This window comes from Sebastes umbrosus, chromosome 13 (assembly GCF_015220745.1).
Source record: "Sebastes umbrosus isolate fSebUmb1 chromosome 13, fSebUmb1.pri, whole genome shotgun sequence".
Lineage (NCBI taxonomy): Eukaryota > Metazoa > Chordata > Actinopteri > Perciformes > Sebastidae > Sebastes > Sebastes umbrosus.
This window is the reverse complement of record NC_051281.1, coordinates 835,961-859,607: the sequence shown is the minus strand read 5'-3', so window position 1 is coordinate 859,607 and position 23,647 is coordinate 835,961. Positions and strand designations below refer to the sequence as shown.

Below are 23,647 nucleotides of genomic sequence, written 5' to 3'. Positions count from 1 at the left end.
TGACGAGCGGTTCTGGAGATATGCGAAGGACACGCCTAGATACCTCTAACATGCAAAACCAGCAGTCACCTCGCTACGGTCCTCTTAGTATCATTACTAGACACACAATGTAAACATGTCAAAGACTGAATGATTATTATTAAGCTTCATAGAAAACATTTTGACACGGAGAAATACTCAACAGATATATACAGAATATTTGACATTAATTAGTAATATAACACTATTGATCCCGGTGTGGGAAATCACACAGTTTAAACACTATTTCATGTATTCAGTCTCATTCAGAACAAACATCCTGCTCTCCGGTTCAACATTCATCAGTGACGGAGTGTTAAGAGAAGTTTCACATCATATATTAAACAGGTACCGGACTGATCAGGTCCATTGATCACATGTTGAATGAAAACATAAAGCAGGGTACCTTCATCTCATCAACTCATCAGTTCTTTTGATCCAAATTGGCGACGAAGGCGGTCGTCACGGTTACAGTCTGGTGCTCTTCCCCGTCTTGCTCAGGTGGACGTCGGTAGTTTTTTTTTTTAAGTCGTAATCGTCGTCGTCGTCGTCGTTGTCGTGGTTTTCCTCCTTCACTGAATCCTCCAGGTAGATCTTGTCCAGCTGATCGGCGTCAACGTAGGTGTAGAAGTATGCCATGATGGAGAAGATGAAGAAGACGCCAAACAGCAGGCTGGCGAACAGCAGGAACTCTTTCCACTGGGACAACAACAGATACTGGTTAGTCTGGGATCATCACCGCTGAGGTGTGATGCACTCTTGAGAACGCAGTAACAACTAGAATAGTACTCGGAGAGCGCAGACCTCCGCCATCTATTACACAAATGATGTATTTATGAGATAAGATATATTTCAGTTTTATTCCACAGAGTAAGTGTTTGACTGGTTTTGTTGTTAGTCCTCAGAGATGTTTAATGTTTCCCATAATGCCCCACGGCGTGGTCGTACCTGATCCAGTCCCGCCCCCTCTGCCACGATCAGAACGATGACATTCCCGAACGCCACGGTGAGCAGCCAGCCGGCCTGGAGGACGGACTTCATGTTGGCTGGAGCCTGCAGGGACGGAGAGAGGAAGTACAGGGAGTGAAGACAGAGAGACAACAAGCTGTCCCCGGGCTCATACGAATACTAATACTAAGATGTTTAAAGCTTCCTAAATGTGATAGAAAGTGGACATCAGACAGCTCTAAGTTATGGAGAGAAAGGAAGGTTTGTTAAATCATGTTATATTTCTAACGACTTTTCGCTGCAGAGCAAAGCCAAACTTTTGGCCCTGCACGCTGCGGCGAGCGCAGCTTAAACATGAGCTCAAGCTGAGCTGTGTCGTCAGCATAGACTGCTCTCTACCGCCGGGAAACGACAGTCGGTGTAGCTCTGTTGTCGTCCGGGTGGAAACAGTAGAGATTATACACACCGTTCAGTTCCAGAAACAGGCTGACATAACGACAAGGAAAAAAAGTGTGGAAATGTGTCATAAATCAGAGAAATCTTTATTTTTTTCCCCCTATTTATTTGTCTCTATTTATTTTTTATTTATTTTTGTTTATTATTATTCCTATTCTATTTTTTTATTCTTTTATTTCTATTTTCTAACTTTATCTCTCATTTTTATTTATTTATTTATTTATTTATTCTTTTTCAGTTCTTTTTCTGTACTCATCTCCTCTTCTCTCCTAATAGAAGTATAAATAAACGTGTTATTATTCCTCCCTGTACATTTATATATGAATCATCTCTGGGCCTATGGATGAAAAATATGACTCATTCCTCCTTAATGGAACCAAGCTCACGGACGGACTGTCTCCTGAGGAAACTTATGTCCCTGTAGTGTCTTAAAACATGTGATTGTGCTGAAAATAAAATAAAAAGAAGTTAAAAAAAATAATAATAAACCGGGAGAACTACAGGAGAACAGGAGTCTCCCGGGGAAATCAGGAGCCAGTATGACTCTTTATTTATTAAACTTTATGACATTCTTTCCACAATATGGACAATAAAGTCTCCAACTAACTATTGTATTTTTTTTTTGCTCTGTATTTATATTTCTTGTCGAAGCACCAAAACACCAAAGACACATTTCTTCTGATTCTGTTACACCGTCTTGTGAAGCCTAAAGTTACCGGAGTTGTACTGTTTTGGTTGTGATCTTTAAAGGACTCTGAGTGGAGCATTAAGAACAGAGAGAATAACAGGGTTATTACTGATAGTTAATGTGTGTCAGGACCAACCTGTGAGTAGGAGAACTCCAGGCCTGTGATGGAGAACATGACCTCTCCCATGGTGATGAGGACGTACTGAGGGATCTGCCAGGCGATGTGCACGTTGTTGGCCTTCACATCCTCCATCTTGTTAGCCACGATTTGACCTGATCTCTGACGACACAGAGAGAGAGAGAGAGAGAGGGTCAGGTTGTATAACTGCTCAGATCTGTATATATACAGGTGGATAGCAGTGAGCATCATCCTGACCTCTGTGAGGACGACGGTGTAGGACGCTCCAAAGTCCAGCAGACCCAGATCCAGATGAGAGCACCTCTTAGACGGAGAGCTGCAGCTGACGGCCGGGTATCTACCCGGAGACAGGAGGACGAGATGAGTTAGACACAAGATCATTTAACTAGTCTAGACTGAATTAAAACGTTACATCAGGTAGTGATCAGAGTACCTGAGCAGGTAGTATACAGAGTACCTGAACAGGTAGTGATCAGAGTACCTGAGCAGGTAGTATACAGACTACCTGAACAGGTAGTGATCAGATTACCTGAGCAGGTAGTGATCAGAGTACCTGAACAGGTAGTGATCAGATTACCTGAGCAGGTAGTGATCAGAGTACCTGAACAGGTAGTGATCAGATTACCTGAGCAGGTAGTGATCAGAGTACCTGAGCAGGTAGTGATCAGAGTACCTGAACAGGTAGTGATCAGATTACCTGAGCAGGTAGAGATCAGAGTACCTGAACAGGTAGTGATCAGAGTACCTGAGCAGGTAGTATACAGAGTACCTGAACAGGTAGTGATCAGAGTACCTGAGCAGGTAGTACACAGAGTACCTGAACAGGTAGTGATCAGATTACCTGAGCAGGTAGTGATCAGAGTACCTGAGCAGGTAGTGAACAGAGTACCTGAGCAGGTAGAGATCAGAGTACCTGAGCAGGTAGAGATCAGAGTACCTGAGCAGGTAGAGATCAGAGTACCTGAGCAGGTAGTGATCAGAGTACACAGTGTTCAGTGATAATTATCTCTGGGTTCATCACTACTAATGAGCCATAATTGTTATTTACTTTAATTTGCATAAAGGCTTCAACTTCAGAAGTCCTAAATGAGCGACTGCATTAAGTTACAGAAGCTAGTTGAACAGTGTCTAGACAGGAAGTGGCGTCAGTATGTCGTCTGTTTATGCCGATCCTACTCACTGTCCCCGGTCCACGGTCTGGTTAGGAGACATGCTGTAACCGGAGGGCAACTGGAAAGTCACTTCTCCAACCTTCACGTCTATGGCCTCCGGCTGTGTGTTGAGGAACCTGTTGGAGAATTAGACGCAGTGGTGGAAGAAGATTCAGATGTTTTACTTCAGTAAAAGTAACAATACTACAGTCTAAAAATACTACTACTACTACTACTACTATTATTACTACTACTACTACTACTACTACTGCTATTATTACTACTACTACTACTACTACTGCTATTATTACTACTACTACTACTACTACTACTGCTATTATTACTACTACTACTACTACTACTACTACTGCTATTATTACTACTACTACTACTACTACTACTATTATTACTACTACTACTACTACTACTACTGCTATTATTACTACTACTACTACTACTGCTATTATTACTACTACTACTACTACTACTACTGCAGTACTATTATTACTACTACTACTACTACTACTACTGCAGTACAATTACTATTACTACTACTACTACTACTACTACTGCTATTATTACTACTACTACTACTACTGCTATTATTACTACTACTACTACTACTACTACTGCAGTACTATTACTACTACTACTACTACTACTACTACTGCTATTATTACTACTACTACTACTACTACTACTACTGCTATTATTACTACTACTACTACTACTACTACTGCTATTATTACTACTACTACTACTACTACTACTGCTATTATTACTACTACTACTGCTACTACTGCTATTATTACTACTACTACTACTACTACTACTGCTATTATTACTACTACTACTACTACTACTACTGCTATTATTACTACTACTACTACTACTACTACTACTACTGCTATTATTACTACTACTACTACTACTACTACTGCTATTATTACTACTACTACTGCTACTACTGCTATTATTACTACTACTACTACTACTACTGCTACTACTGCTATTATTACTACTACTACTACTACTACTACTGCTATTATTACTACTACTACTACTACTACTATTATTACTACAAGTTAAAGTCCTGCATTCAAAATCTTACTGAAGTGAAAGTACAGCTAACCTTTAGCTAACTATTTCAACTGTTTATTCATTACTCAGTACTCGAGTAAATGTACTTCATTACATTAACCACTGATTAGATTGAGTGATGATTAATTAAGTGAACATTGTTACGACAGCAAGGGATGAATTATGGTTAAATGTTTTACAGTGTCAGATGAGTAAAAGATGGAAGGTGTTTTACCTGAGGAGAGGATTCCCATCTCCGCTCTTCATTATGTTGTCATCCACCTGGATGAGTAGAAAACACAATAACATCAACGTCTAACTCACTTTGAGTTGTTTCTATGAATCTCAGAGGACAGTTCTTACAGTCAGTTCCCCCAGAGATCAGCTTCTCACTGAGAGTGATGGGGTCATACATGAACACCATCATTGTGCAATTGTGCACCAATCAGGGTTTAAATGAAAATGTGACGACGGTTGTGGGGATTCATTCAGTCGTGAATATTTAATGCTCTGGAACAAACTGAATATTTGGACCCACTCACCAGTTTGCAGTGGAATCCGGTGGTGCTGGAGTACAAGATGAGACTGTAGGCCTCCTGTTGGTTAAACGTGTGTTGACACTCAAAGTTTTCTCCGTTGAAGGTGACCCCAATCTTCAGCTCCTCACTGGGGGTCGCCAGTAGAAGCGTCTCATATTTAGGAGGGTCCTGATACACAGAGAGACCAGCGGGTTCAGGTTCAGGTTCAGGTTCAGGTTCAGGTTCAGGTTCAGGTTCAGGTTCAGGTTCAGGTTCGGTACATGATCGTCACTGTTTCTAAAACACCTCTGACTAAATGAGTATTAGAAGATAGAAGTTATTGTCTCTGTTGAGCTCTTAAAGGACCAGTGTGTTACATTTAGGGGTCTCTACTGGCAGATATGTAATATAATATTAATAAGTATGTTTTCTTTAGTGTATAATCACCTGATAATAAGAACTGTTGTTGTTTTGTTCGCTTAGAATGAGCTGTTTGTATCACAGGACAATAGGGAGTTACCCTTTAGCCTCTTCAGCCCCGAGGGCTGCTGGAAGACACACTCAGAATAAACCAACAATAGCTCCACAACTAGTAGTAAAGTTACATTGTGACTGTTACTCTGTCTGAGTAAACTGTGATGAACCAAAGGAATGCATTGTTATCGTGGCCTAAACTGTTCTCTAGATGAGACAGTGGATAACAGCATTATATAAATGATGCCGTGCACAGAGACGCCTCTGAATCCATTCAACAACTCCTTGACTACAACTGAGCCAAAGCAGATATAAATAACACAAAGCACATAGATTCTAAAAGGTTTTAGTCCGGATAGGACCAGGAGGACTCTCCATCTGGACCACTGGGATACACAAAGTGTGCCAAATGGGTTTTCTACCTCTTGAAAGAGAATCTGGCTCTAAAATACTCCTGATATCCACTACAGGAGGCTATGGGCACACAATGGAGCCTTCAACCATGACGTTTACCCTGTGCATCATCACATTCTACCATTGTGCATCATCACATTCTACCATTGTGCATCATCACATTCTACCATTGTGCATCATCAAATTCTTCCCTGTGCATCGTCATATTCTACCATTGTGCATCATCACATTTTACCCTGTGCATCATCACATTCTACCATTGTGCATCATCACATTTTACCATTGTGCATCATCAAATTCTTCCCTGTGCATCATCACATTCTACCATTGTGCATCATCACATTTTACCCTGTGCATCATCACATTCTACCATTGTGCATCATCACATTCTACCATTGTGCATCATCACATTCTACCATTGTGCATCATCACATTCTACCATTGTGCATCACCACCTTCTACCATTGTGCATCATCACATTCTATCATTGTGCATCATCACATTCTACCATTGTGCATCATCACATTCTACCATTGTGCATCATCACATTCTACCATTGTGCACGGTATAACATCAATAAAAAACAACTAACTTGTATAATTGTCATACTCACACCTCTGGTGAATTCAGAGTCTACAGTCCTGACGTGTGTTTGAAATGCAGAATGAGATTAATTGAGTATATACAGTTTACATTGTAGTTGAACCTGGTCACTGAGTTCTTCCCTGCATGCACACTGGATGGTATAAATGTACCTGAAGGCGTTGGATGGGCTCTGGAAACAGGTCGCTGCCAGGGATTGTCACATTCACATTACCTTCGGCCAGGTTAAACACCTGCAGGAGACATTTCCCCACCGGAGCCGGATTCACCACCGTTCTCTAGCAGACAGAAGAGAGCAGCACACTGATAAACAGGCTTTCTCAGACTTTATGCAGCAGATAGGCTTAATTAGACTAATCTAACCTGATAGTCTAAGACCAGTCTGAGGCCGAGACTAGTCTTAAAGGTCCCATGTTGTAAAAAGTTAGATTTGCATGTCTTTTATATTATAAAGCAGGTTTAAGTGATATATAAATACTGTGAAACTATCAAAACACTCAATCCATGGAGAAATACACACAGCCCGTATTCAGAAACTGTGCGTTTGAAACAAGCCGTTAGGATTTCTGCCCATTTGTGATGTCACAAATTTACAATATTTAGACCATTTCACATTTTTTAAACGTAAACATACTAAATGTGCCCCAGTTTATTTCCTGTTGCAGTGTATGTGAATGACATCAGCTGACAGGATGTAAACATGGACCCAAACTGTTGCCTAGCAACGCAATTCTGTTGCAATTCCATTAAAATGCACTAAAACGGAGCGTTTCAGACAGAGCATGAATACAGGTATATTCAGACTGACAGTGTGAGAAAAATAAAATGTTTTTTGAACATTACAGCATGTTAACATGTTCTAGTAGGAACACAAAATACAAACATGAACCTAAAAGTGAGCATGATATGGGACCTTTAAACTAAGTTTATGCAACTGGCCTCTGGTGTGCATGTAAGTAATCCTATATGTGTAAGAAAGTGAAGGTTTTGGTGATTGTCTCTTTATTTCAGCAATAATAACAGGTGAGATTCATGGCTGCTGCTCATACTGTACGTACCACAACGTTCACCTCCACCAGTGTGGCCGCTACGAAGGCCAGCCCTGCAAAGATCATCCCCGTGGCCATTTTCCTCAGAGGCCTGAAGGACAGACAGACAACACGTTTGCACACCTTTCATTCAAAGTCCTGATCCATTCTCTAAAAAACATTAATAAAATCAGTAATTATAAAGGAGCCTTCTTTCCTTATCTGTTCATTGGTATCGGTGGGATATAAACGTGAGGTCACAAGGCTCATCTTCCAGTTTAAGAGGCTTCTTAAATGCTCATTTCCGTAATAAAGACGGGGAATATCCAGAACAACAGGCGTCTACTCACGTGACGTTGATCCTGCAACGGCCAACGAGCGGATATAAGATGAGGTCAAAGATGGGCACGAAGACGAGAATCAGCAGAGCGTTCAGCATCTAGACAACAAGGAGGGGTTATACGACTCTATAAACGCTCATTAAATCATAAAGGTTAGAGTTAAATGTGAATAAAAGATGGGTTACGATTTAATATCAGCAGTAAAGAGATTTTCACCAGAATGACAGCGCCGACCTGCCGAGTCAATCATCAGTCGACTGAATGTCGTTACCTGATGAGGGATACTGACTGCTGTGGGTTTTAATATACAGCACCCCTCACATTCCAGCATTCATAACCATATAACCTTTATGATTAAATGGTTTACTAGAGCACCACGTTCAGCACCAGATTCATGCATTTAAAGGGACTGTTTGTAACTTTCTAAGCGTATAAATGTAGCGGGTCGGGACACATGCGCGCTCGCATATGCGCACTCACGTGTGGCCGGAGCCTCGTCTCCTCTGCCTGTTTGCCTTCACTCAGACAGCGCGCGCGTTCTTGCGTACTCGCTCCACCTCTAGACGTGCATGCTGCTCGCTCCACACTGCAGAAGAGTTAGTAGCTCTGAGAATATCTAGTGAATGTTCAGTGGACGTTTTGCAGAAATAACTGCTGCAGCTCCTCCAGACCAACAGAGGTTTCCCGTGTCTTGTGAAGTGACGGGGCTCCGCAGAGAGAAACCTTACCGTCTCGTTACCGACCGGGTGGCGGTGTCTCCCTGTTCACTCCGGCTGCGGGCGGAGTGAGACGAGTTTCTCGCTGCAGAGTCCCGCTGCTTCAGCCTGCACTGAGGCAGGAGAAGCCAACACAGTATCAGCATTGATTCATGGAGAGACCTTGGTCTGGTCAGCTAACATTACTGCCAAGCAGCTGAAATATAGAGTGATATTGTGCTTTTAGCTGACGTGTGTCTCCTCACTGTGTTGAGCGATGCTCGTTCATGTCTATGTAGAGTGAGCACAAGCACGAGCCCGACGCTGACTTTCGTTGATTTCACAGCCACAGGTGTCGCTGTTAAGAAGCATTTCTGAAAGTTACAAATAGTCCCTTTAACTTTAAACAGTTTTTCTCATAAATGTACCACTTTAATCTTAGGAGTTTTTCTCAGAATATTCCCCCGTCTCCAGGCTCCGTAACTTCATTTTATTTTATGGCCCTAATATGCCGTCGTACATGACAGACAGTCCATGACAGACAGTCCATGTCAGCATGTGGAGGAATCCAAAGTTTGACAGACCTGCCTTGGACGATATTTGGAGGAGAGGTTTATGTAGTTTGTTTAATCCGCGAAAGAATGGTTGATTATAGAAACACAGTCACGTAGCCGTGGTAGCCGTGGGATACGTGTTTCACAGGGGTCCTTATTCACCTCTTCTAGCATTCTCTGAACACCTTGTTGTGCATCACTGTTTATGTGCACTTACCTGCATCTGGTCAGGCTTGATGATGAAAGCACCTCCCTGCAGGAAAACAACAAGACTTCATCATCAACAGTTTTTAAACTTTAATTTCAGAGCTTTAAGAGGAGGAGCAGGGTGTGGATCGCCCAGTTAAATCCCCTGGATGTTTTATTAAGACCATAAACGATGTAATTCACTGGAATAACATCATACAACACCCTAACAGATAGCACATTTTACAGGACTGCTTGTGCAATCAGATACAAATCAAAACCCGCCCACTGATATCAACGAGCAATAAAAGATGTTATCAGATGTTTTATCATTTTGACACCGTTTGTTATTTCATGTGAAGAAGCTCTTACAAAAGCCATGTTCATCCTGGTGGCCTGAAGCGTCCAGCGGGAACCCTGAAACACAGACAAACACCTACTGTTACTGTCAACGTGGTTCAGATTCACTGTTGGCTCAGCATGATGCACCTTTAACCTCAGCAGACTCAGAATAAGAATAAATCGTTTTAAATGAAGAGTTCAGGAGGAAGGTTTGAGGTTTTCTCTAATCAGACGGTTGTGTTGCGTGTTGGCCAGAGGAGGAGATAACAGGTAGTTATGGGATTTTATAGAAGCGCTGTGACACTAGACCTTGACCTCCGGCTGACTAACGGCTTCTTCATTCACTCAAATTAAAAGTTATGGCAATTTATTTCTATTTATCCAAATGACAGATTGTTTGCTGATCCATACCAGAAAATACAAAATAAAGTATACTTATACTTTGTATACTCGCTCACTGATGTGATTATAACATGACCACATTAGGGCTGTCATAATATCAGATGTTAACTACACGGTTATCACGGCCTAAAGAATCCACAATAACAATATTATCACAATATCTATAGATTAATTAATTCATTTATATTGTCAAAGTTAACGCGATCATAACGTGTTAACGCACACTCGTTTTAACGCCACAGATTTCTTTAACTCATTAATGCAACTTGTGATTTTTAAGTTGTAGCGGCTCAGTTTTAAAGCCGGAGTGAAGAGCCAATCAAAAGTCTGAAAAAATCACCAAAAAATTACCAAAAAAATTCAGAAAAAAGTCCCAAGAAAGTCTGAAAGTGTCCAAAAATTGTCCAAAAAATGTCCGAAGATAAGTCCGATACTGGTATCATAGTAAACTATAAACCTGATGAATCCATCGGTACCAACCATGTCAGACTAGCTGGTGAAGGAAGGAGGTTAAATAACGCTCCAAACTTACGCTACATTTTGGAGAGGAAAAACTGTCATGTCCATTTTCAAAGGGGTCCCTTGACCTCTGACCTCCAGATCAGTGAATGTAAATGGGTTCTATGGGTACCCACGAGTCTCCCCTTTACAGACATGCCCACTTTATGATAATCACATGCAGTTTGGGGCAAGTCATAGTCAAGTCAGCACACTGACACACTGTTTAATGCTAAATGCAGTACCTGTGAGGGTTTCTGGATCAATATCTGTCATTGCTTTGTGTTGATTTATAATAATAAATATATACATACATTTGCATAAAGCAGCATATTTGTCCACTCCCATGTTGATGAGAGGATTAAATACTGGACTAATCTCCTTTAAGGTTCATTTAGAACAGATAGAAAGGTGTGATTAGTGTGTTGTGCGTCTGACTTTCTTTACTGGGACCAGTAACTTTCTGGAGTTTCCACTGGTTGCCTGGCAACTTGCTCCAGAGGTTAAAAATAGGGTCTCTTGTTGTGACGGGTCATAATAAGACGTACCTGCTGATCAAACAGAGCCCAGAACATCGGCAGCGGGATGTAGAGTACCAGAACCCGCAGAACCATCTTAATCTCCTGGATCAGACGCTTCTGTTAACACACAGACGGGACGGGTTAGTCATGTGACACGTGAATATGTGTCCTCAGAAAAACACTCTTTGTTGCATGGAAGAGTTACCGAGTACTTGTCCTCAGCCCAGTCCAACCAGTGCGTCCTCTGAGGGTCAAACTTCGCCCTCTTCCAGCGGTTTTTGATGGCAAACTGAAAACCAGAAGTGAACAGCTCAGACAGAAGCAGAAGCAATGTGTGAACGTTTATTACAAGACAAAATGTTTCTGGACAGTGAAAGGAAGAGGATAAATCCATTTGCACTTTAATAAAATGGTCTGATCCGGCTGCGGGAGGCCGGGGAGATGATGATGACTCACCCCGATGCAGTTGCAGACTTCCATCAGGATGTTTCCCTGGGGAGGATTCCTCTTGTACAGAACGCTGCCAGCGATGAACACAACTGCACGAGATGGATGAAGAGTTAAGGCCGGAGGAGGAGGAGGGAAGCAAACAGTTTATGTTGGAAACGGCTCGCCTGGTGCCAGAAGTACCGACACGCTCGTATCTGTAGAGCTACTTTGGTGTCTTTATTATGTCAAACAGAGAGCAGAACTATCAATGCTGTAATCAAAAAATGCTTTTATAGCAAGTCAAATTCATTTGTGATTAAAAACGTATTAATGCAAATACAAAAGTTTTGTTTGCGATTTTAAATATTTTGTTTGTGAATCCAAAAATGTTGTTTGCGAATCACAAAATTGTATTTGTGAATCAAAACGTTTTGTTTGTGAATCTCAAAGTTTTGTTTGCTAATCCAAAAAACTTGCTTGCAAATACAAAAATGTTGTAGTTAATTTGTGATTACAAATGTATTAATGCAAATACAATATTTTTGTTCGCAAATACAAAATTTTGTGTTTGTGAATCCCAAAGTTTTGTTTGTAAATCCAAAAATGTTGTTTGTGAATCACAAAATTTTATTTGTGAATCAAAACGTTTTGTTTGCGATTTCAAATATTTTGTTTGTGCATCCAAAGGTCCCTCCCAGGAGATTCAGCTCAACAACATTAATACATTTTACTTGCAATAAAACATGTTTTGATTGCTAAAGTTCTGCTCTCAATCATATTCTGTTTGATTGCATAATAAAGTCACAAAAGTAACTCCATACATATCAGCTTTATATTTATTTCCAACCAACACGAGAAGAATCTGACAGAGTGGTTTAACGAGCCGCTGAGAGAGGACATAGTAAACCTCTCTGGTTTAACATGTCCTCTTCCAGCAGCTTGTTAAGAGCCATAAATTCCTTCCTGTTGTAAACAAGCTTCAAGCCTCGAACACTCTCCCCCCCCCCCTCCTCCGTCCTCACTGCGATCTGTCCGCGGCCCCTCCGCTAATAAAATCACAGCTTGTTTTCACAGCGAGCGGTCGGCCGAGCGTGAATCCCGGGAGGATCAACGAGGACTCGGCGGCAGAGACAACGGACTGTCAGGACGTATGAGGACGGACCGCCGAGATCAAGAGGAAGTCCAGCCCGTCTAAAGCTGGACTTCATACAGACATGCAGATGGCAGCCTGAACCGAGCTCAGCTTCTGAAATGTGACCGTTAATCTGGACACTAATATCACATTATTTATATTTATGGCCTTTCTCAACACTAATGTGCTTTAGTGGCAGATTGGTCTTCCTTACAGCGGCTTGCATTCACACTGACGAGCCTCAGCAATCAGTTCCTGACCACCGAGCACCTACAAGAAGAGTTTAATAAGAAGAGTTTAATAAGAAGAGTTTAATAAGGAGAGTTTAATAAAAAGAGTTTAATAAAAAGAGTTTAATAAGAAGAGTTTAATAAGAAGAGTTTAATAAAAAGAGTTTAATAAAAAGAGTTTAATAAGAAGAGTTTAATAAGAAGAGTTTAATAAGAAGAGTTTAATAAGAAGAGTTTAATAAAAAGAGTTTAATAAGAAGAGTTTAATAACCTTGAACCAAAACACTGATGAGAAAGAGGCAGAGCTCCACTGATGCTGATATCATCATTATCAATACATAATTTGACAGATAAGTATGTAATAAGTTAAGTACAAAAAATGTTTTATAGGCTGTATTTTTACCTCTATGACAACGGAGAAAATCCCATCTGCTGATGAAGACAGTGTGATACGGTTGAAAGTTCAGGAGGGAGCTGTGCAAACTCTGAGAAACGTCCTAAAGTGATGTCACTCTAAGTTTAGAAATTAAACTTAGAAAGAAGTCTGTCGCCCGCTGCTCATCTCTGTTTGGGGCTAGCAGTCACTACTAGCATAACACACAACTGTTGGCAGACAAGTTGCATTCTGGGTAATGTAGGATGATGTCACAGGTTGATAGAGAGACTCACCTAAAGCCACAATCATCAGAATTGCAGGAACCCCGAAGGCCAGAGCGTAGCAGTCACCACCGAAGCACTGAACATCACCTGCAGGAGGACGTCCAGCGTTAACACAATGATGTCACACAGCGATGTCACACAATGATGTCACACAGCGATGTCACACAATGATGTCACACAGTGATGTCACGCAGTGATGTCACACAGTGATGTCACGCAGTGATGTCACACAATGATGTCACACAATGATGTCACGCAATGATGTCACACAGTGATGTCACACAGTGATGTCACACAATGATGTCACACAGTGATGTCACGAAGTGATGTCACGCAATGATGTCACGCAATGATGTCACACAGTGATGTCACACAGTGATGTCACACAATGATGTCACACAGTGATGTCACGAAGTGATGTCACGCAATGATGTCACGCAATGATGTCACACAGTGATGTCACACAGTGATGTCACACAATGATGTCACACAGTGATGTCACGCAATGATGTCACGCAATGATGTCACGCAATGATGTCACGCAATGATGTCACACAGCGATGTCACACAATGATGTCACACAATGATGTCACACAATGATGTCACGCAATGATGTCACACAATGATGTCACACAGCGATGTCACACAATGATGTCACACAGTGATGTCACACAATGATGTCACACAATGATGTCACACAGTGATGTCACACAATGATGTCACAGCGATGTCACACAATGATGTCACACAATGATGTCACACAGCGATGTCACACAATGATGTCACACAATGATGTCACACAGTGATGTCACACAATGATGTCACACAATGATGTCACACAGTGATGTCACACAATGATGTCACACAATGATGTCACACAATGATGTCACACAGCGATGTCACACAGCGATGTCACAGAGTGATGTCACACAGCGATGTCACAGAGTGATGTCACACAGTGATGTCACACAGCGATGTCACACAGCGATGTCACAGAGTGATGTCACACAGTGATGTCACACAGCGATGTCACACAGCGATGTCACAGAGTGATGTCACAGAGTGATGTCACACAGTGATGTCACACAGCGATGTCAGCCACACTGGGTTTATAACATGAAGGTTAATACCTCTCAGTACGGGCGTGATCACGGTGGACAGGAGGCTCCCGGCGTTGATGGACATGTAGAAAATGGAGAAGAATTTCTGCCTCTCGCTGACCTGGATGTGATCAATGAGATAATCAGGACAGACTTCATTTGATCATTAAGTCCCCGTTAAGATTTATAGTTTTGTAAACACTGTGATTACTGTGTAAAGCTAAATATATAATATATATAATAATATAATGGATACCGTCCAATTCCAGCACTTTATTATTTTGTGTAACCCATTTAGTTTGATAATCCAAAGTTTTGTTTGCAAATCCAAAACTTTTGTTTATGAATCCACAAATTTTGTTTGCTAATCCCAAAGTCCACCCACGAGATTCAGCTTAACAGCAAGCAAAACTATTAGATTCACATTAATATATTATATTATATTATATTATATTATATTTGTAATCACAAACGTATTTTACTTGCATCAAAACATTTTTTGATTGCAGTGTGGAAAGTTTCTCAAACCTCTTCTGTCTGATTTTATAATACGGACACAAACGTAACTCCATATTTCATACAAACAGAATAAGTTTTCTTGTCTTCAGACTAAAGAGGAAGTGATGTGGCGATGCAGTGACTCACATTCTCCTCGTCAAACTGGTCTCCGCCAAACGCCGCCACGCAGGGTTTGATTCCTCCGGTACCGAAAGCGATGAGGATCAGACCCGACATGGACAGAGCGCTGCAACACACACACACACATGACACACACTCTTTGACCTATATATATATATATATATATATACATTAACATATTAACATATTAACATATTAACATTATTAACATTATTAAAATAAATAGGAGCAAATCCTCAATTAATTTTCTGTCGATCCTTTAATGTTTCAGCTGTATTTTCATGTGTTTTGTGTGCAGAAGTAAAGTCACTAAAGATGTCAGATAAATGTAGTGGAGTAAAAAGTACAATATTTACCTCTGAGATGAAGTAAAGGAGAAATTAAATTCTCAAGTAAAGAACAAATACCTCAGATTTGTACTTAAAGGACCCGTGTGTTAGTAAACTTAGAATGAGGCGTTTATATCTCCATAGGGAGCGGGTCCTCTCCACGCCGTCCTCCATGTTTCTACAGGAGCCCAGAACGGACAAACCAAACTCTGACTCTAGAGAGAGCCTTTCACTGTAGTTCTCCGACACGCCGGTAAAACGGTGCTAACGTGAGCTGCAGAGTGTTAAACCGTGGTACCGCCAGCCGCCGCCTGACTTCCTGTTGCTCAGGAATCAGGATCAGGATGAGGAGAAACGCAAATGACGAGGAGCGACGACAAGGTGGAGCAGGATGATGAGACACAGACAGGTGGAACAAATCAGACAATCACAAAGGTAGGAAGTAAAAACCAAACAAGACACAAGAGGAGTGAACCTATCAAAATAAAACAGGAAACGAATGTGAAGTGACTTCAGGAAACAATCTAAAAGCTGCTGAGAGGTTGGGGTCGGGGTCCGGTTCGCTTGTCCAACCGACGTGCTACCAAAATGATACCCTGAGATTCATAAAATACGATGAACAAAATCAGATTTAATGAAAATGATCGACTTATTATAACGTGCACAAAATCTGGATAATCAACAGCAATCAACAGAAAATACGACGACCCGCTCACCCGCTCTAAAATAAAAACCCCAAAACCTAGAAACTAAAATCCTTCAGGTAAATCAGAACCATTACAATCCACTAAAAGATGCAACACAAGAAAGTCTCAACAAGAAAAGTCCAAAGTTCTCTGGGAACACAGCCGGACCGTGACAGTAAGGATGACTTCTGAGCGAGGCCACGTGACCTCAGTCTCGTAAAGAGAGGAGTGAGTGGAGGGGTACTCAGTTGGTTGCAATCTGCAACCACACCACTAGATGTCACCAAATCTTACACACTGCACCTTTAAGAACAGTACTTCAGTAAATGGACTTACACTTCTGAATATCTCTGATATGTTGAGCAACTCAAAGTGAAAGAAAATCGAATTTCAGCTGTTGATAACTCACATGTGCACGCTGCTGCTTCCCACCGTGGGGATGGCTCCAACCGACTTGACCACATGTCCGATGACATAGACGATGGACAGGTAGATGATGGTCCTGTTGAGAGACGTCATTCAGAGGTGCTCTGTTATTACTGTCAGTGACTCACCTCCACTAACAGCTGCTGTTACACCATCTAACCACAGCTCTTAAAGGTTAAAGAACTGAAACACTGCAGACTGATGGTTTCCAGTCAGGTGTGTGAGAGGACGACTCTACATCTGAATCATGTGTCCTTCATTATTTCAGCTTGAAGAAAGTCCTCTTTACTAAAAGATGTTATTTTGTTTAGTTTTCTCATATTTCACTGGTATTTTTTGGAAAGTTTTTCAATATTTTTTTAACATATTTTACTAATAATGTCTGAATGGTGTTTCATGCTTTCAGCTTGTAGAAAGTCCTCTTTAAAAAATAGTTCTTATTTTGTTTATTTTTCACATATTTAACTAATCATTTTCAGACATTTTTTCCCAGATTTGTTGGACATTTTTTTTCAAACATATTTTAGTAATAATGTCCAGACATTTTTCTAATAATTTTCGGATATTTTTCACATGTCTGAATGGTGTTTCATGCATTCAGCTTGTAGAAAGTCCCCTTTACTAATAGATGTTATTTTGTTTAGTTTTCACATATTTTATTTAATATTTAATATATATTTAATATTTTTCAGTCATTTTTCAATAGTTTTTTTAACATATTTTGCTAATAAGTTTTTGAAATTTTTGGGATATTTTTCACATATTTTACTGTGTTTGTGTTATTGTGTGATTTTCTGATCTGAACTAACGTGGCGTCCACAGCAGCACATCGCTGAGCTTCCTGCAGGTACTCCTGTCTGCTTCTCCTGACTGGGCCATCTAAGTTACTGTATTAATACACCGACTATAAGGATGTATATATATATATATAGATATATTTATCTATATATATATGCTGTACATGTAGCAGCGTCATCATGCAGAAACCTACACCAGGTCATGTGGGGACTCACTTGAACTTGCCGAGCCAGGAGTCGGCGATGAGCGCTCCCAGTATGGGTGTGAAGTAGCAGAGGCTGCTGAAGGCGTGGTAGACGGCGGTGGACAGGTCTTTGTCCCAGTGCAGGTAGGTGACGAAGTAGAGCGTGAGCACCGCTGTGAACACACACACACATTAACATGAGGCACGAGCTCAGGGGACGGTTAGTCCACATGTAAGGTCCAAATACCTCTAACATGAATAAATGTCTCGATAAAAAAATAAATGTCATTAAATGTAGAAACATATAATATAAATAAATGTAGACATTAATGAATTGATAAAATGTGACATAAATTGATATTTCTGTTTTAATTTGCTTCTTTATTTATTTATCTTTGTATAAATTCCCTTATTTATTTAGTCCTCTGTTTAATTTTCCCTTTTATTATTTATGTATTTATTTTTACATATAAAATGTATGCATTTACTATTTATTGATTTATTGATTTTTTATTTAACTGTGTCTCTGACCCCATGATGACACAGAGTGAGGCAGAAATGTATAAACAAATGTGTAAAGAAAAGAATACAGAAATAAATAAGTTTGGGGAAATAGATAAGGGATGAGATGCAATTTAAATAAATTTATAAATATATAAATAAAGATGTCATTCAATGTAGCAAAAATAATATAAAAAATAAATGAAGCCATTAATTAATGGATAAAATGTGACATAAATTGATATTTCTGTTTTAATTTAATTAATTCCCTTATTTATTTACCTTTCTGCTTAATTTTTCATTTTATATATTTATGTATTTATTTTATTAGTTTTTAAATGTATTTATTTATTTTTGCACTATTTTTTATTTATTTTTATATATATATTTATTTATGCATTTATTTATTTATTCATTATTTTCCCTTTGCATTTCACCCCTTATTTATTTCCCCAAATGTATTTATTTCTGTATTATTTTCTTTATACATTTCTTCTTCCGTCCTCCACTAAACAAGATCTGTTCTTATTCAAAGTCTCCTCTGGTCAGGTGTTTATTGGAGCCTTTATTCAAGTCAATTTTATTTTTGTAAAGCCCAAAATCCTTGTCGACACATGATCACTTTGTCTTTACCAGCAGGTATTTGTGTTAAAGTGTATGTCAGTCGCTGGTAATCAAACATAACCTCTGTCCGGTCAACAAAGTCTTTCTGTTCAGCGGCGGTTTAAATGTTGCGGTAAAGACATTAGATATTAAAATTGCAATTTCTGTCCTAAAAAAACAACGTATTTTATATTTTTTGTTTATGAACACTGACATCTGTGGTTACTGTCGACATTTCTCAGGGTGTAGAGAGAAAATCATAAAATCCTCTTATTCCTTAAAAAGATGTTTTTATATCAATATTTACAACAATGCATAGAACTTAATTTAAATGTCTTTAAAATATTATAGAAATTACAAAAGTGACCAGAGAACACCCATATATAAATCAATATTGGTAATCATTTATGACCGAACTGCTAAATGAATATGGACACTAGTTAATACAACTACTTTTCCTCCTGTACTTCCCTGCAATAAATCAGCATTAATCTTAATCTTTATTTATTTATTTATATATATTATATATTTATTTATTTATTATATTTTCTTATTTCTTATTTGTATCATCATTTATATTACGCTACATATATTGTGTTGTATATTGATATTTTAATTTTTTTTTAATGTAAACTGAGATAAGATATTAATTAAATTAAATTAAATTAAATTAAATTAAATTAAATTAATTTAATTTAAATTTAAATAAATTTAAATTGTTAGCTAAATTTAAATTAAATTAATTTAATAAATGTAGCCATTGATTTATTGATAAAATGTGACATCTATTTATCTTTTCTTCATTTTATTTTTGCATTTCTTTTATATTTATGTATTTATGCATTCCTTTATATATATGTGTGTGTGTGTATGAAGTGATTGCAGTAATGTGACAGACTAACATGTGAGTCTAAGTGAGGTCATGTGAGGAGAAGACAGAGACCTCGTCTGTCCCCTATAGCCTCTACGTCTACGTTATATAGCTCCCATTAACTCTGTTAACCACGTTAACAGGCGGAGCATCACTTCCTTTGAGCCTTCAGTCTCAGTTAAAGAGCGTGAAGCTGCTCTGAGTGAACGCAGACCGCCGTCCTCCAGGAGGATCTGTTCTGGAGCACCACATGTTGAGCAGACAGGAAGTGTTCGTACCTTTCATGCCATAGTAGGAGAAGCGTTCACAGAACTCGTTCACCACGATGAAGCAGATGCTGGCCGGGTAGTTGGTCCCACAGAGTTTCTGGAGGAGGTTCAACAACACTCAGGATGAGTTATTAATCATACAAACCTGCTGACAATAAATACTCTCATACTCTAATCTCTTTTCTCTGAACAGAAACTCATCAGTAGTTTCACCATCTCTAACAGAGTTGATCAATATGTTCCCACGTACTGGGGAGGAATGTGACCGCTGCACACTTCCTGTTAATCTATCACTCATATATATTTAATCTATCACTCATATATATTTATTTATTATATTTTCTCATTTCTTATTTTTATCATCATTTATATTACGCTACATATATTGTGTTGCATATTGATATTTACATTTTTTATGTAAATTGAAATAAGATATTAATTAAATTTAATTCAATTTAATTAAATTTAATTTAATTTAATTTAATTTAATTTAATTTAAATTTAAATTTAAATGGTTAGCTAAATTTTCATTAATTAATTCAATTTAGTAAATTTCGACATTTATGCATTTATTTATGCATTTATCTTTATTTATACATCTATTTATCTTATCTTTATTTTATTTTTGCATTTATTTTATATTTATTTTTAAATGTATTTATTTATTTCTGTATTTATGCATTTATTTATTTATTTCTGCATGATTTTCTCTTTGCATTTCACCCCTTATTTATTTCCACAAACTTATTTATTTCTGTGTTATTTTCTTTACACATTTCTGCCTCATTATCGAATGAGGGGTCTTTCACTCAACGCATCATTTGGGTCAGAGACACCCGTTGAGTTAAATAAAAACATAAATGAAAAAAAAAAAAAAAAAAAAATACAAAACTAAATAAATAAATGTAAAAACTTAAATAAATTAATAATATATGTAAAAATAAATAAATGCATTTAAAAATGTATAAAAATTAATACATACAAAATTAATACATAAAAAAAATTAATAAATACATTTAAAAATGTATATAAAATAAATACATAAATAAAAGGGAAAATTAAAACGAAGAGTGAATAAATAAATTAACACAAAGATAAATAAATAGAGAAGCAATTTAAATTTAATTAAAATTAAATTAATTTAAATTTAATTAAAATTAAATTAATTTAAATTTAGCGAACAATTCATTAAATGTATATCTCCGTAGTAATTTGTTAAATTTTCTTTTACATTAGGAAAGCGATGTTTAAGTCCAGCCTGATGTTGTCTTATACACAACAGAATGATCCACACAGCTCATTAATTAAACACTGGTATCGGACCGGTACTCGGTATCGACCGACACCCAGAGCCCAGGTATCACTGTCGGTATCGGGAGTTGGATTGTTGCATCTTTATTGTGGAAGCAAAATCTCTAAATTGAACAATGCACGAAAACAAACATGTTTTTGCCTTTAAATAAAGTCAACAGCATCTTCATAAAGTTCTTATAAATGATGTAAATATGAACTTTTCCAGTTTCCTGAGTGAATGAAGAGGATCATGTGACCTGGAGGTTGTTTTGTCCTCTCAGGGATTATTTCCTCTGTAGTTTCAGTGACAGTAAAGTGATAATAGTTAAAGTGCATTCTGCTGAGATTCCTCTAGGAGTCATCAAACAAGTCTGTCTGCATTTTATCTGGATGACATGAACCTTTAAATGAAGCCAATTACAACCAACCAACCACATCTATTCTGAGCTGCTGAGCTTCTCTTGCATCAGCTCTCATTTAATATTAAAAATAAAACTATAATCTGCAGTTTGCCTGTAAACTCCTGTCCCTCCATGTCCAGCTGCAGCTGCTCCATGAGTCCACGTCTCTGCTGCAGACAGACTACACTGACTGACTGACTGCAGCTACTCTCCACCGTTAGTTTAAATCAGTTATAAACTTTTGTTCCACATCTCAAACCTCCTGAAGTGCTCAGTTAAAGCTGCATTAAAGTGCATTAAAGGTGTCGTTGTGTTCTTACCTTCGTCATGTTGCTGTTTGTGCAGCTGGAGGAGATATTTTTAAGTGTTTACTCTCTGAGAGCTGCAGACTGACTGACTGACTGACTAAGTCCGTCCCACTACTCTCTGCTCTCCACTCCTTTTTTATTTCAAAATGACAGTATCCATGATAACAACAGAACACATTAAGATCATTTACATACAAAAGAAGCATATCGAAAACAAACAAAGAGCTGTGCCAAACATAAAAGGACAACAGAAATGAAACAATACAAACATAAAATAAAAAAAACACACATTAAAAATAAATAAATAAATAAGTAGATAATAATAAAAAAGATCACGCGAGCTCTCCAAGTCCTCCTCCACTCCACCCCGCCGCGCTGCGCCTGAAATTTAAGTTGCTTATTTATTTATTTATTTATCTTTGTGTTAATTCCCTTATTTATTTGCTCTTCAGTTTAATTTTCCCTTTTATTTATGTATTTATTTTTATACATTTTTAAATGTATTTATTTATTTTTGCATTTATTTTTTATGTATTTATTTTAATACATTTTTAAATACATATATTATTAATTTATTAATTGCTTTACATTTATTAATTTTTTCATTTATTTATTTATCTTTGTGTTAATTCCCTTATTTATTTGCTCTTCAGTTTAATTTTCCCTTTTATTTATGTATTTATTTTTATACATTTTTAAATGTATTTATTTATTTTTGCATTTATTTTGTATGTAATTATTTTTATACATTTTTAAATACATGTTATTAATTTATTATTTTTTTAAAATTTATTAATTTTTGCATTTATTTATTTATCTTTGTGTTAATTTCCTTATTTATTTGCTCTTCAGTTTAATTTTCCCTTTTATTTATGTATTTATGTTATACATTTTTAAATGTATTTATTTATTTTTGCAATTTTTTTTATGTATTTTTATTTAATACATTTTTAAATACATATATTATTAATTTATTAATTGCTTTACATTTATTAATTTTTGCAATTTATTTATTTATCTTTGTGTTAATTCCCTTATTTATTTGCTCTTCAGTTTAATTTTCCCTTTTATTTATGTATTTATTTTTATACATTTTTAAAAGTATTTATTTATTTTTGCATTTATTTTTTATGTATTTATTTCTATACATTTTAAAAAACATATATTATTAATTTATTAATTGCTTTACATTTATTAATTTTTTCATTTATTTATTTATCTTTGTGTTAATTCCCTTATTTATTTGCTTTTCAGTTTAATTTTCCCTTTTATTTATGTATTTATTTTTATACATTTTTAAATGTATTTATTTATTTTTGCATTTATTTTTTATGTATTTATTTTCATACATTTTTAAATACATATATTATTAATTTATTCATTTTTTTTACATTTATTAATTTTTTCATTTATTTATTTCTTTATATTTTATTTAACTCAATGGGTTTCTCTGACCCCATGACGCGTTGAGTGACAGATCCCTCATTTGCATATTGCGCTCCTCTCCGCGTGATGACGCAGGATGTCCACCTCCTAAAGACGACTGCAAGTTAATATTACACCACACAAAGTGGACTTGTTCCCTCAGTTTTCCTCCACACACCTCAGCTCTAGAGAGAAACTCTTCTATTAGTAAGAACAGGCCTTATAGTGGAGCAGGAGGTCCGGCACTAGGAGCCTCTCTGTCGGTACAATAGAGTCCTTGTTGAGGGATAGACGTGTTGGTTGAGAG

The 23,647-nt window shown here is 37.6% G+C and overlaps 1 protein-coding gene across 2 annotated transcripts; it reads right to left on the bottom strand.

The window, feature by feature from the left end:
* Positions 1-179: 179 nt before the first annotated feature.
* Positions 180-22,083, bottom strand: slc15a2 (solute carrier family 15 member 2). 2 transcript variants are annotated; one of them, XM_037789951.1, is made up of 22 exons: positions 21,928-22,083; positions 19,923-20,010; positions 17,701-17,842; positions 16,671-16,763; positions 15,253-15,352; positions 14,638-14,728; positions 13,517-13,594; positions 11,513-11,595; positions 11,262-11,345; positions 11,084-11,173; positions 9,666-9,710; positions 9,325-9,360; positions 7,868-7,956; positions 7,548-7,629; positions 6,642-6,767; positions 5,023-5,187; positions 4,716-4,762; positions 3,430-3,537; positions 2,487-2,586; positions 2,247-2,390; positions 967-1,071; positions 180-717 (listed from the first exon to the last, which is right to left on the bottom strand). In XM_037789951.1, exons 1-22 carry the CDS (start codon positions 21,934-21,936, stop codon positions 487-489), a joined length of 2,136 nt encoding a protein of 711 aa, XP_037645879.1. In that variant the 5' UTR covers positions 21,937-22,083; the 3' UTR covers positions 180-486. The 2 variants fall into 2 exon arrangements, with proteins under 2 accessions (XP_037645879.1, XP_037645880.1); XM_037789952.1 differs by lacking the exons at positions 16,671-16,763; positions 17,701-17,842; positions 19,923-20,010; positions 21,928-22,083 and adding an exon at positions 15,603-16,626.
* Positions 22,084-23,647: the final 1,564 nt, after the last annotated feature.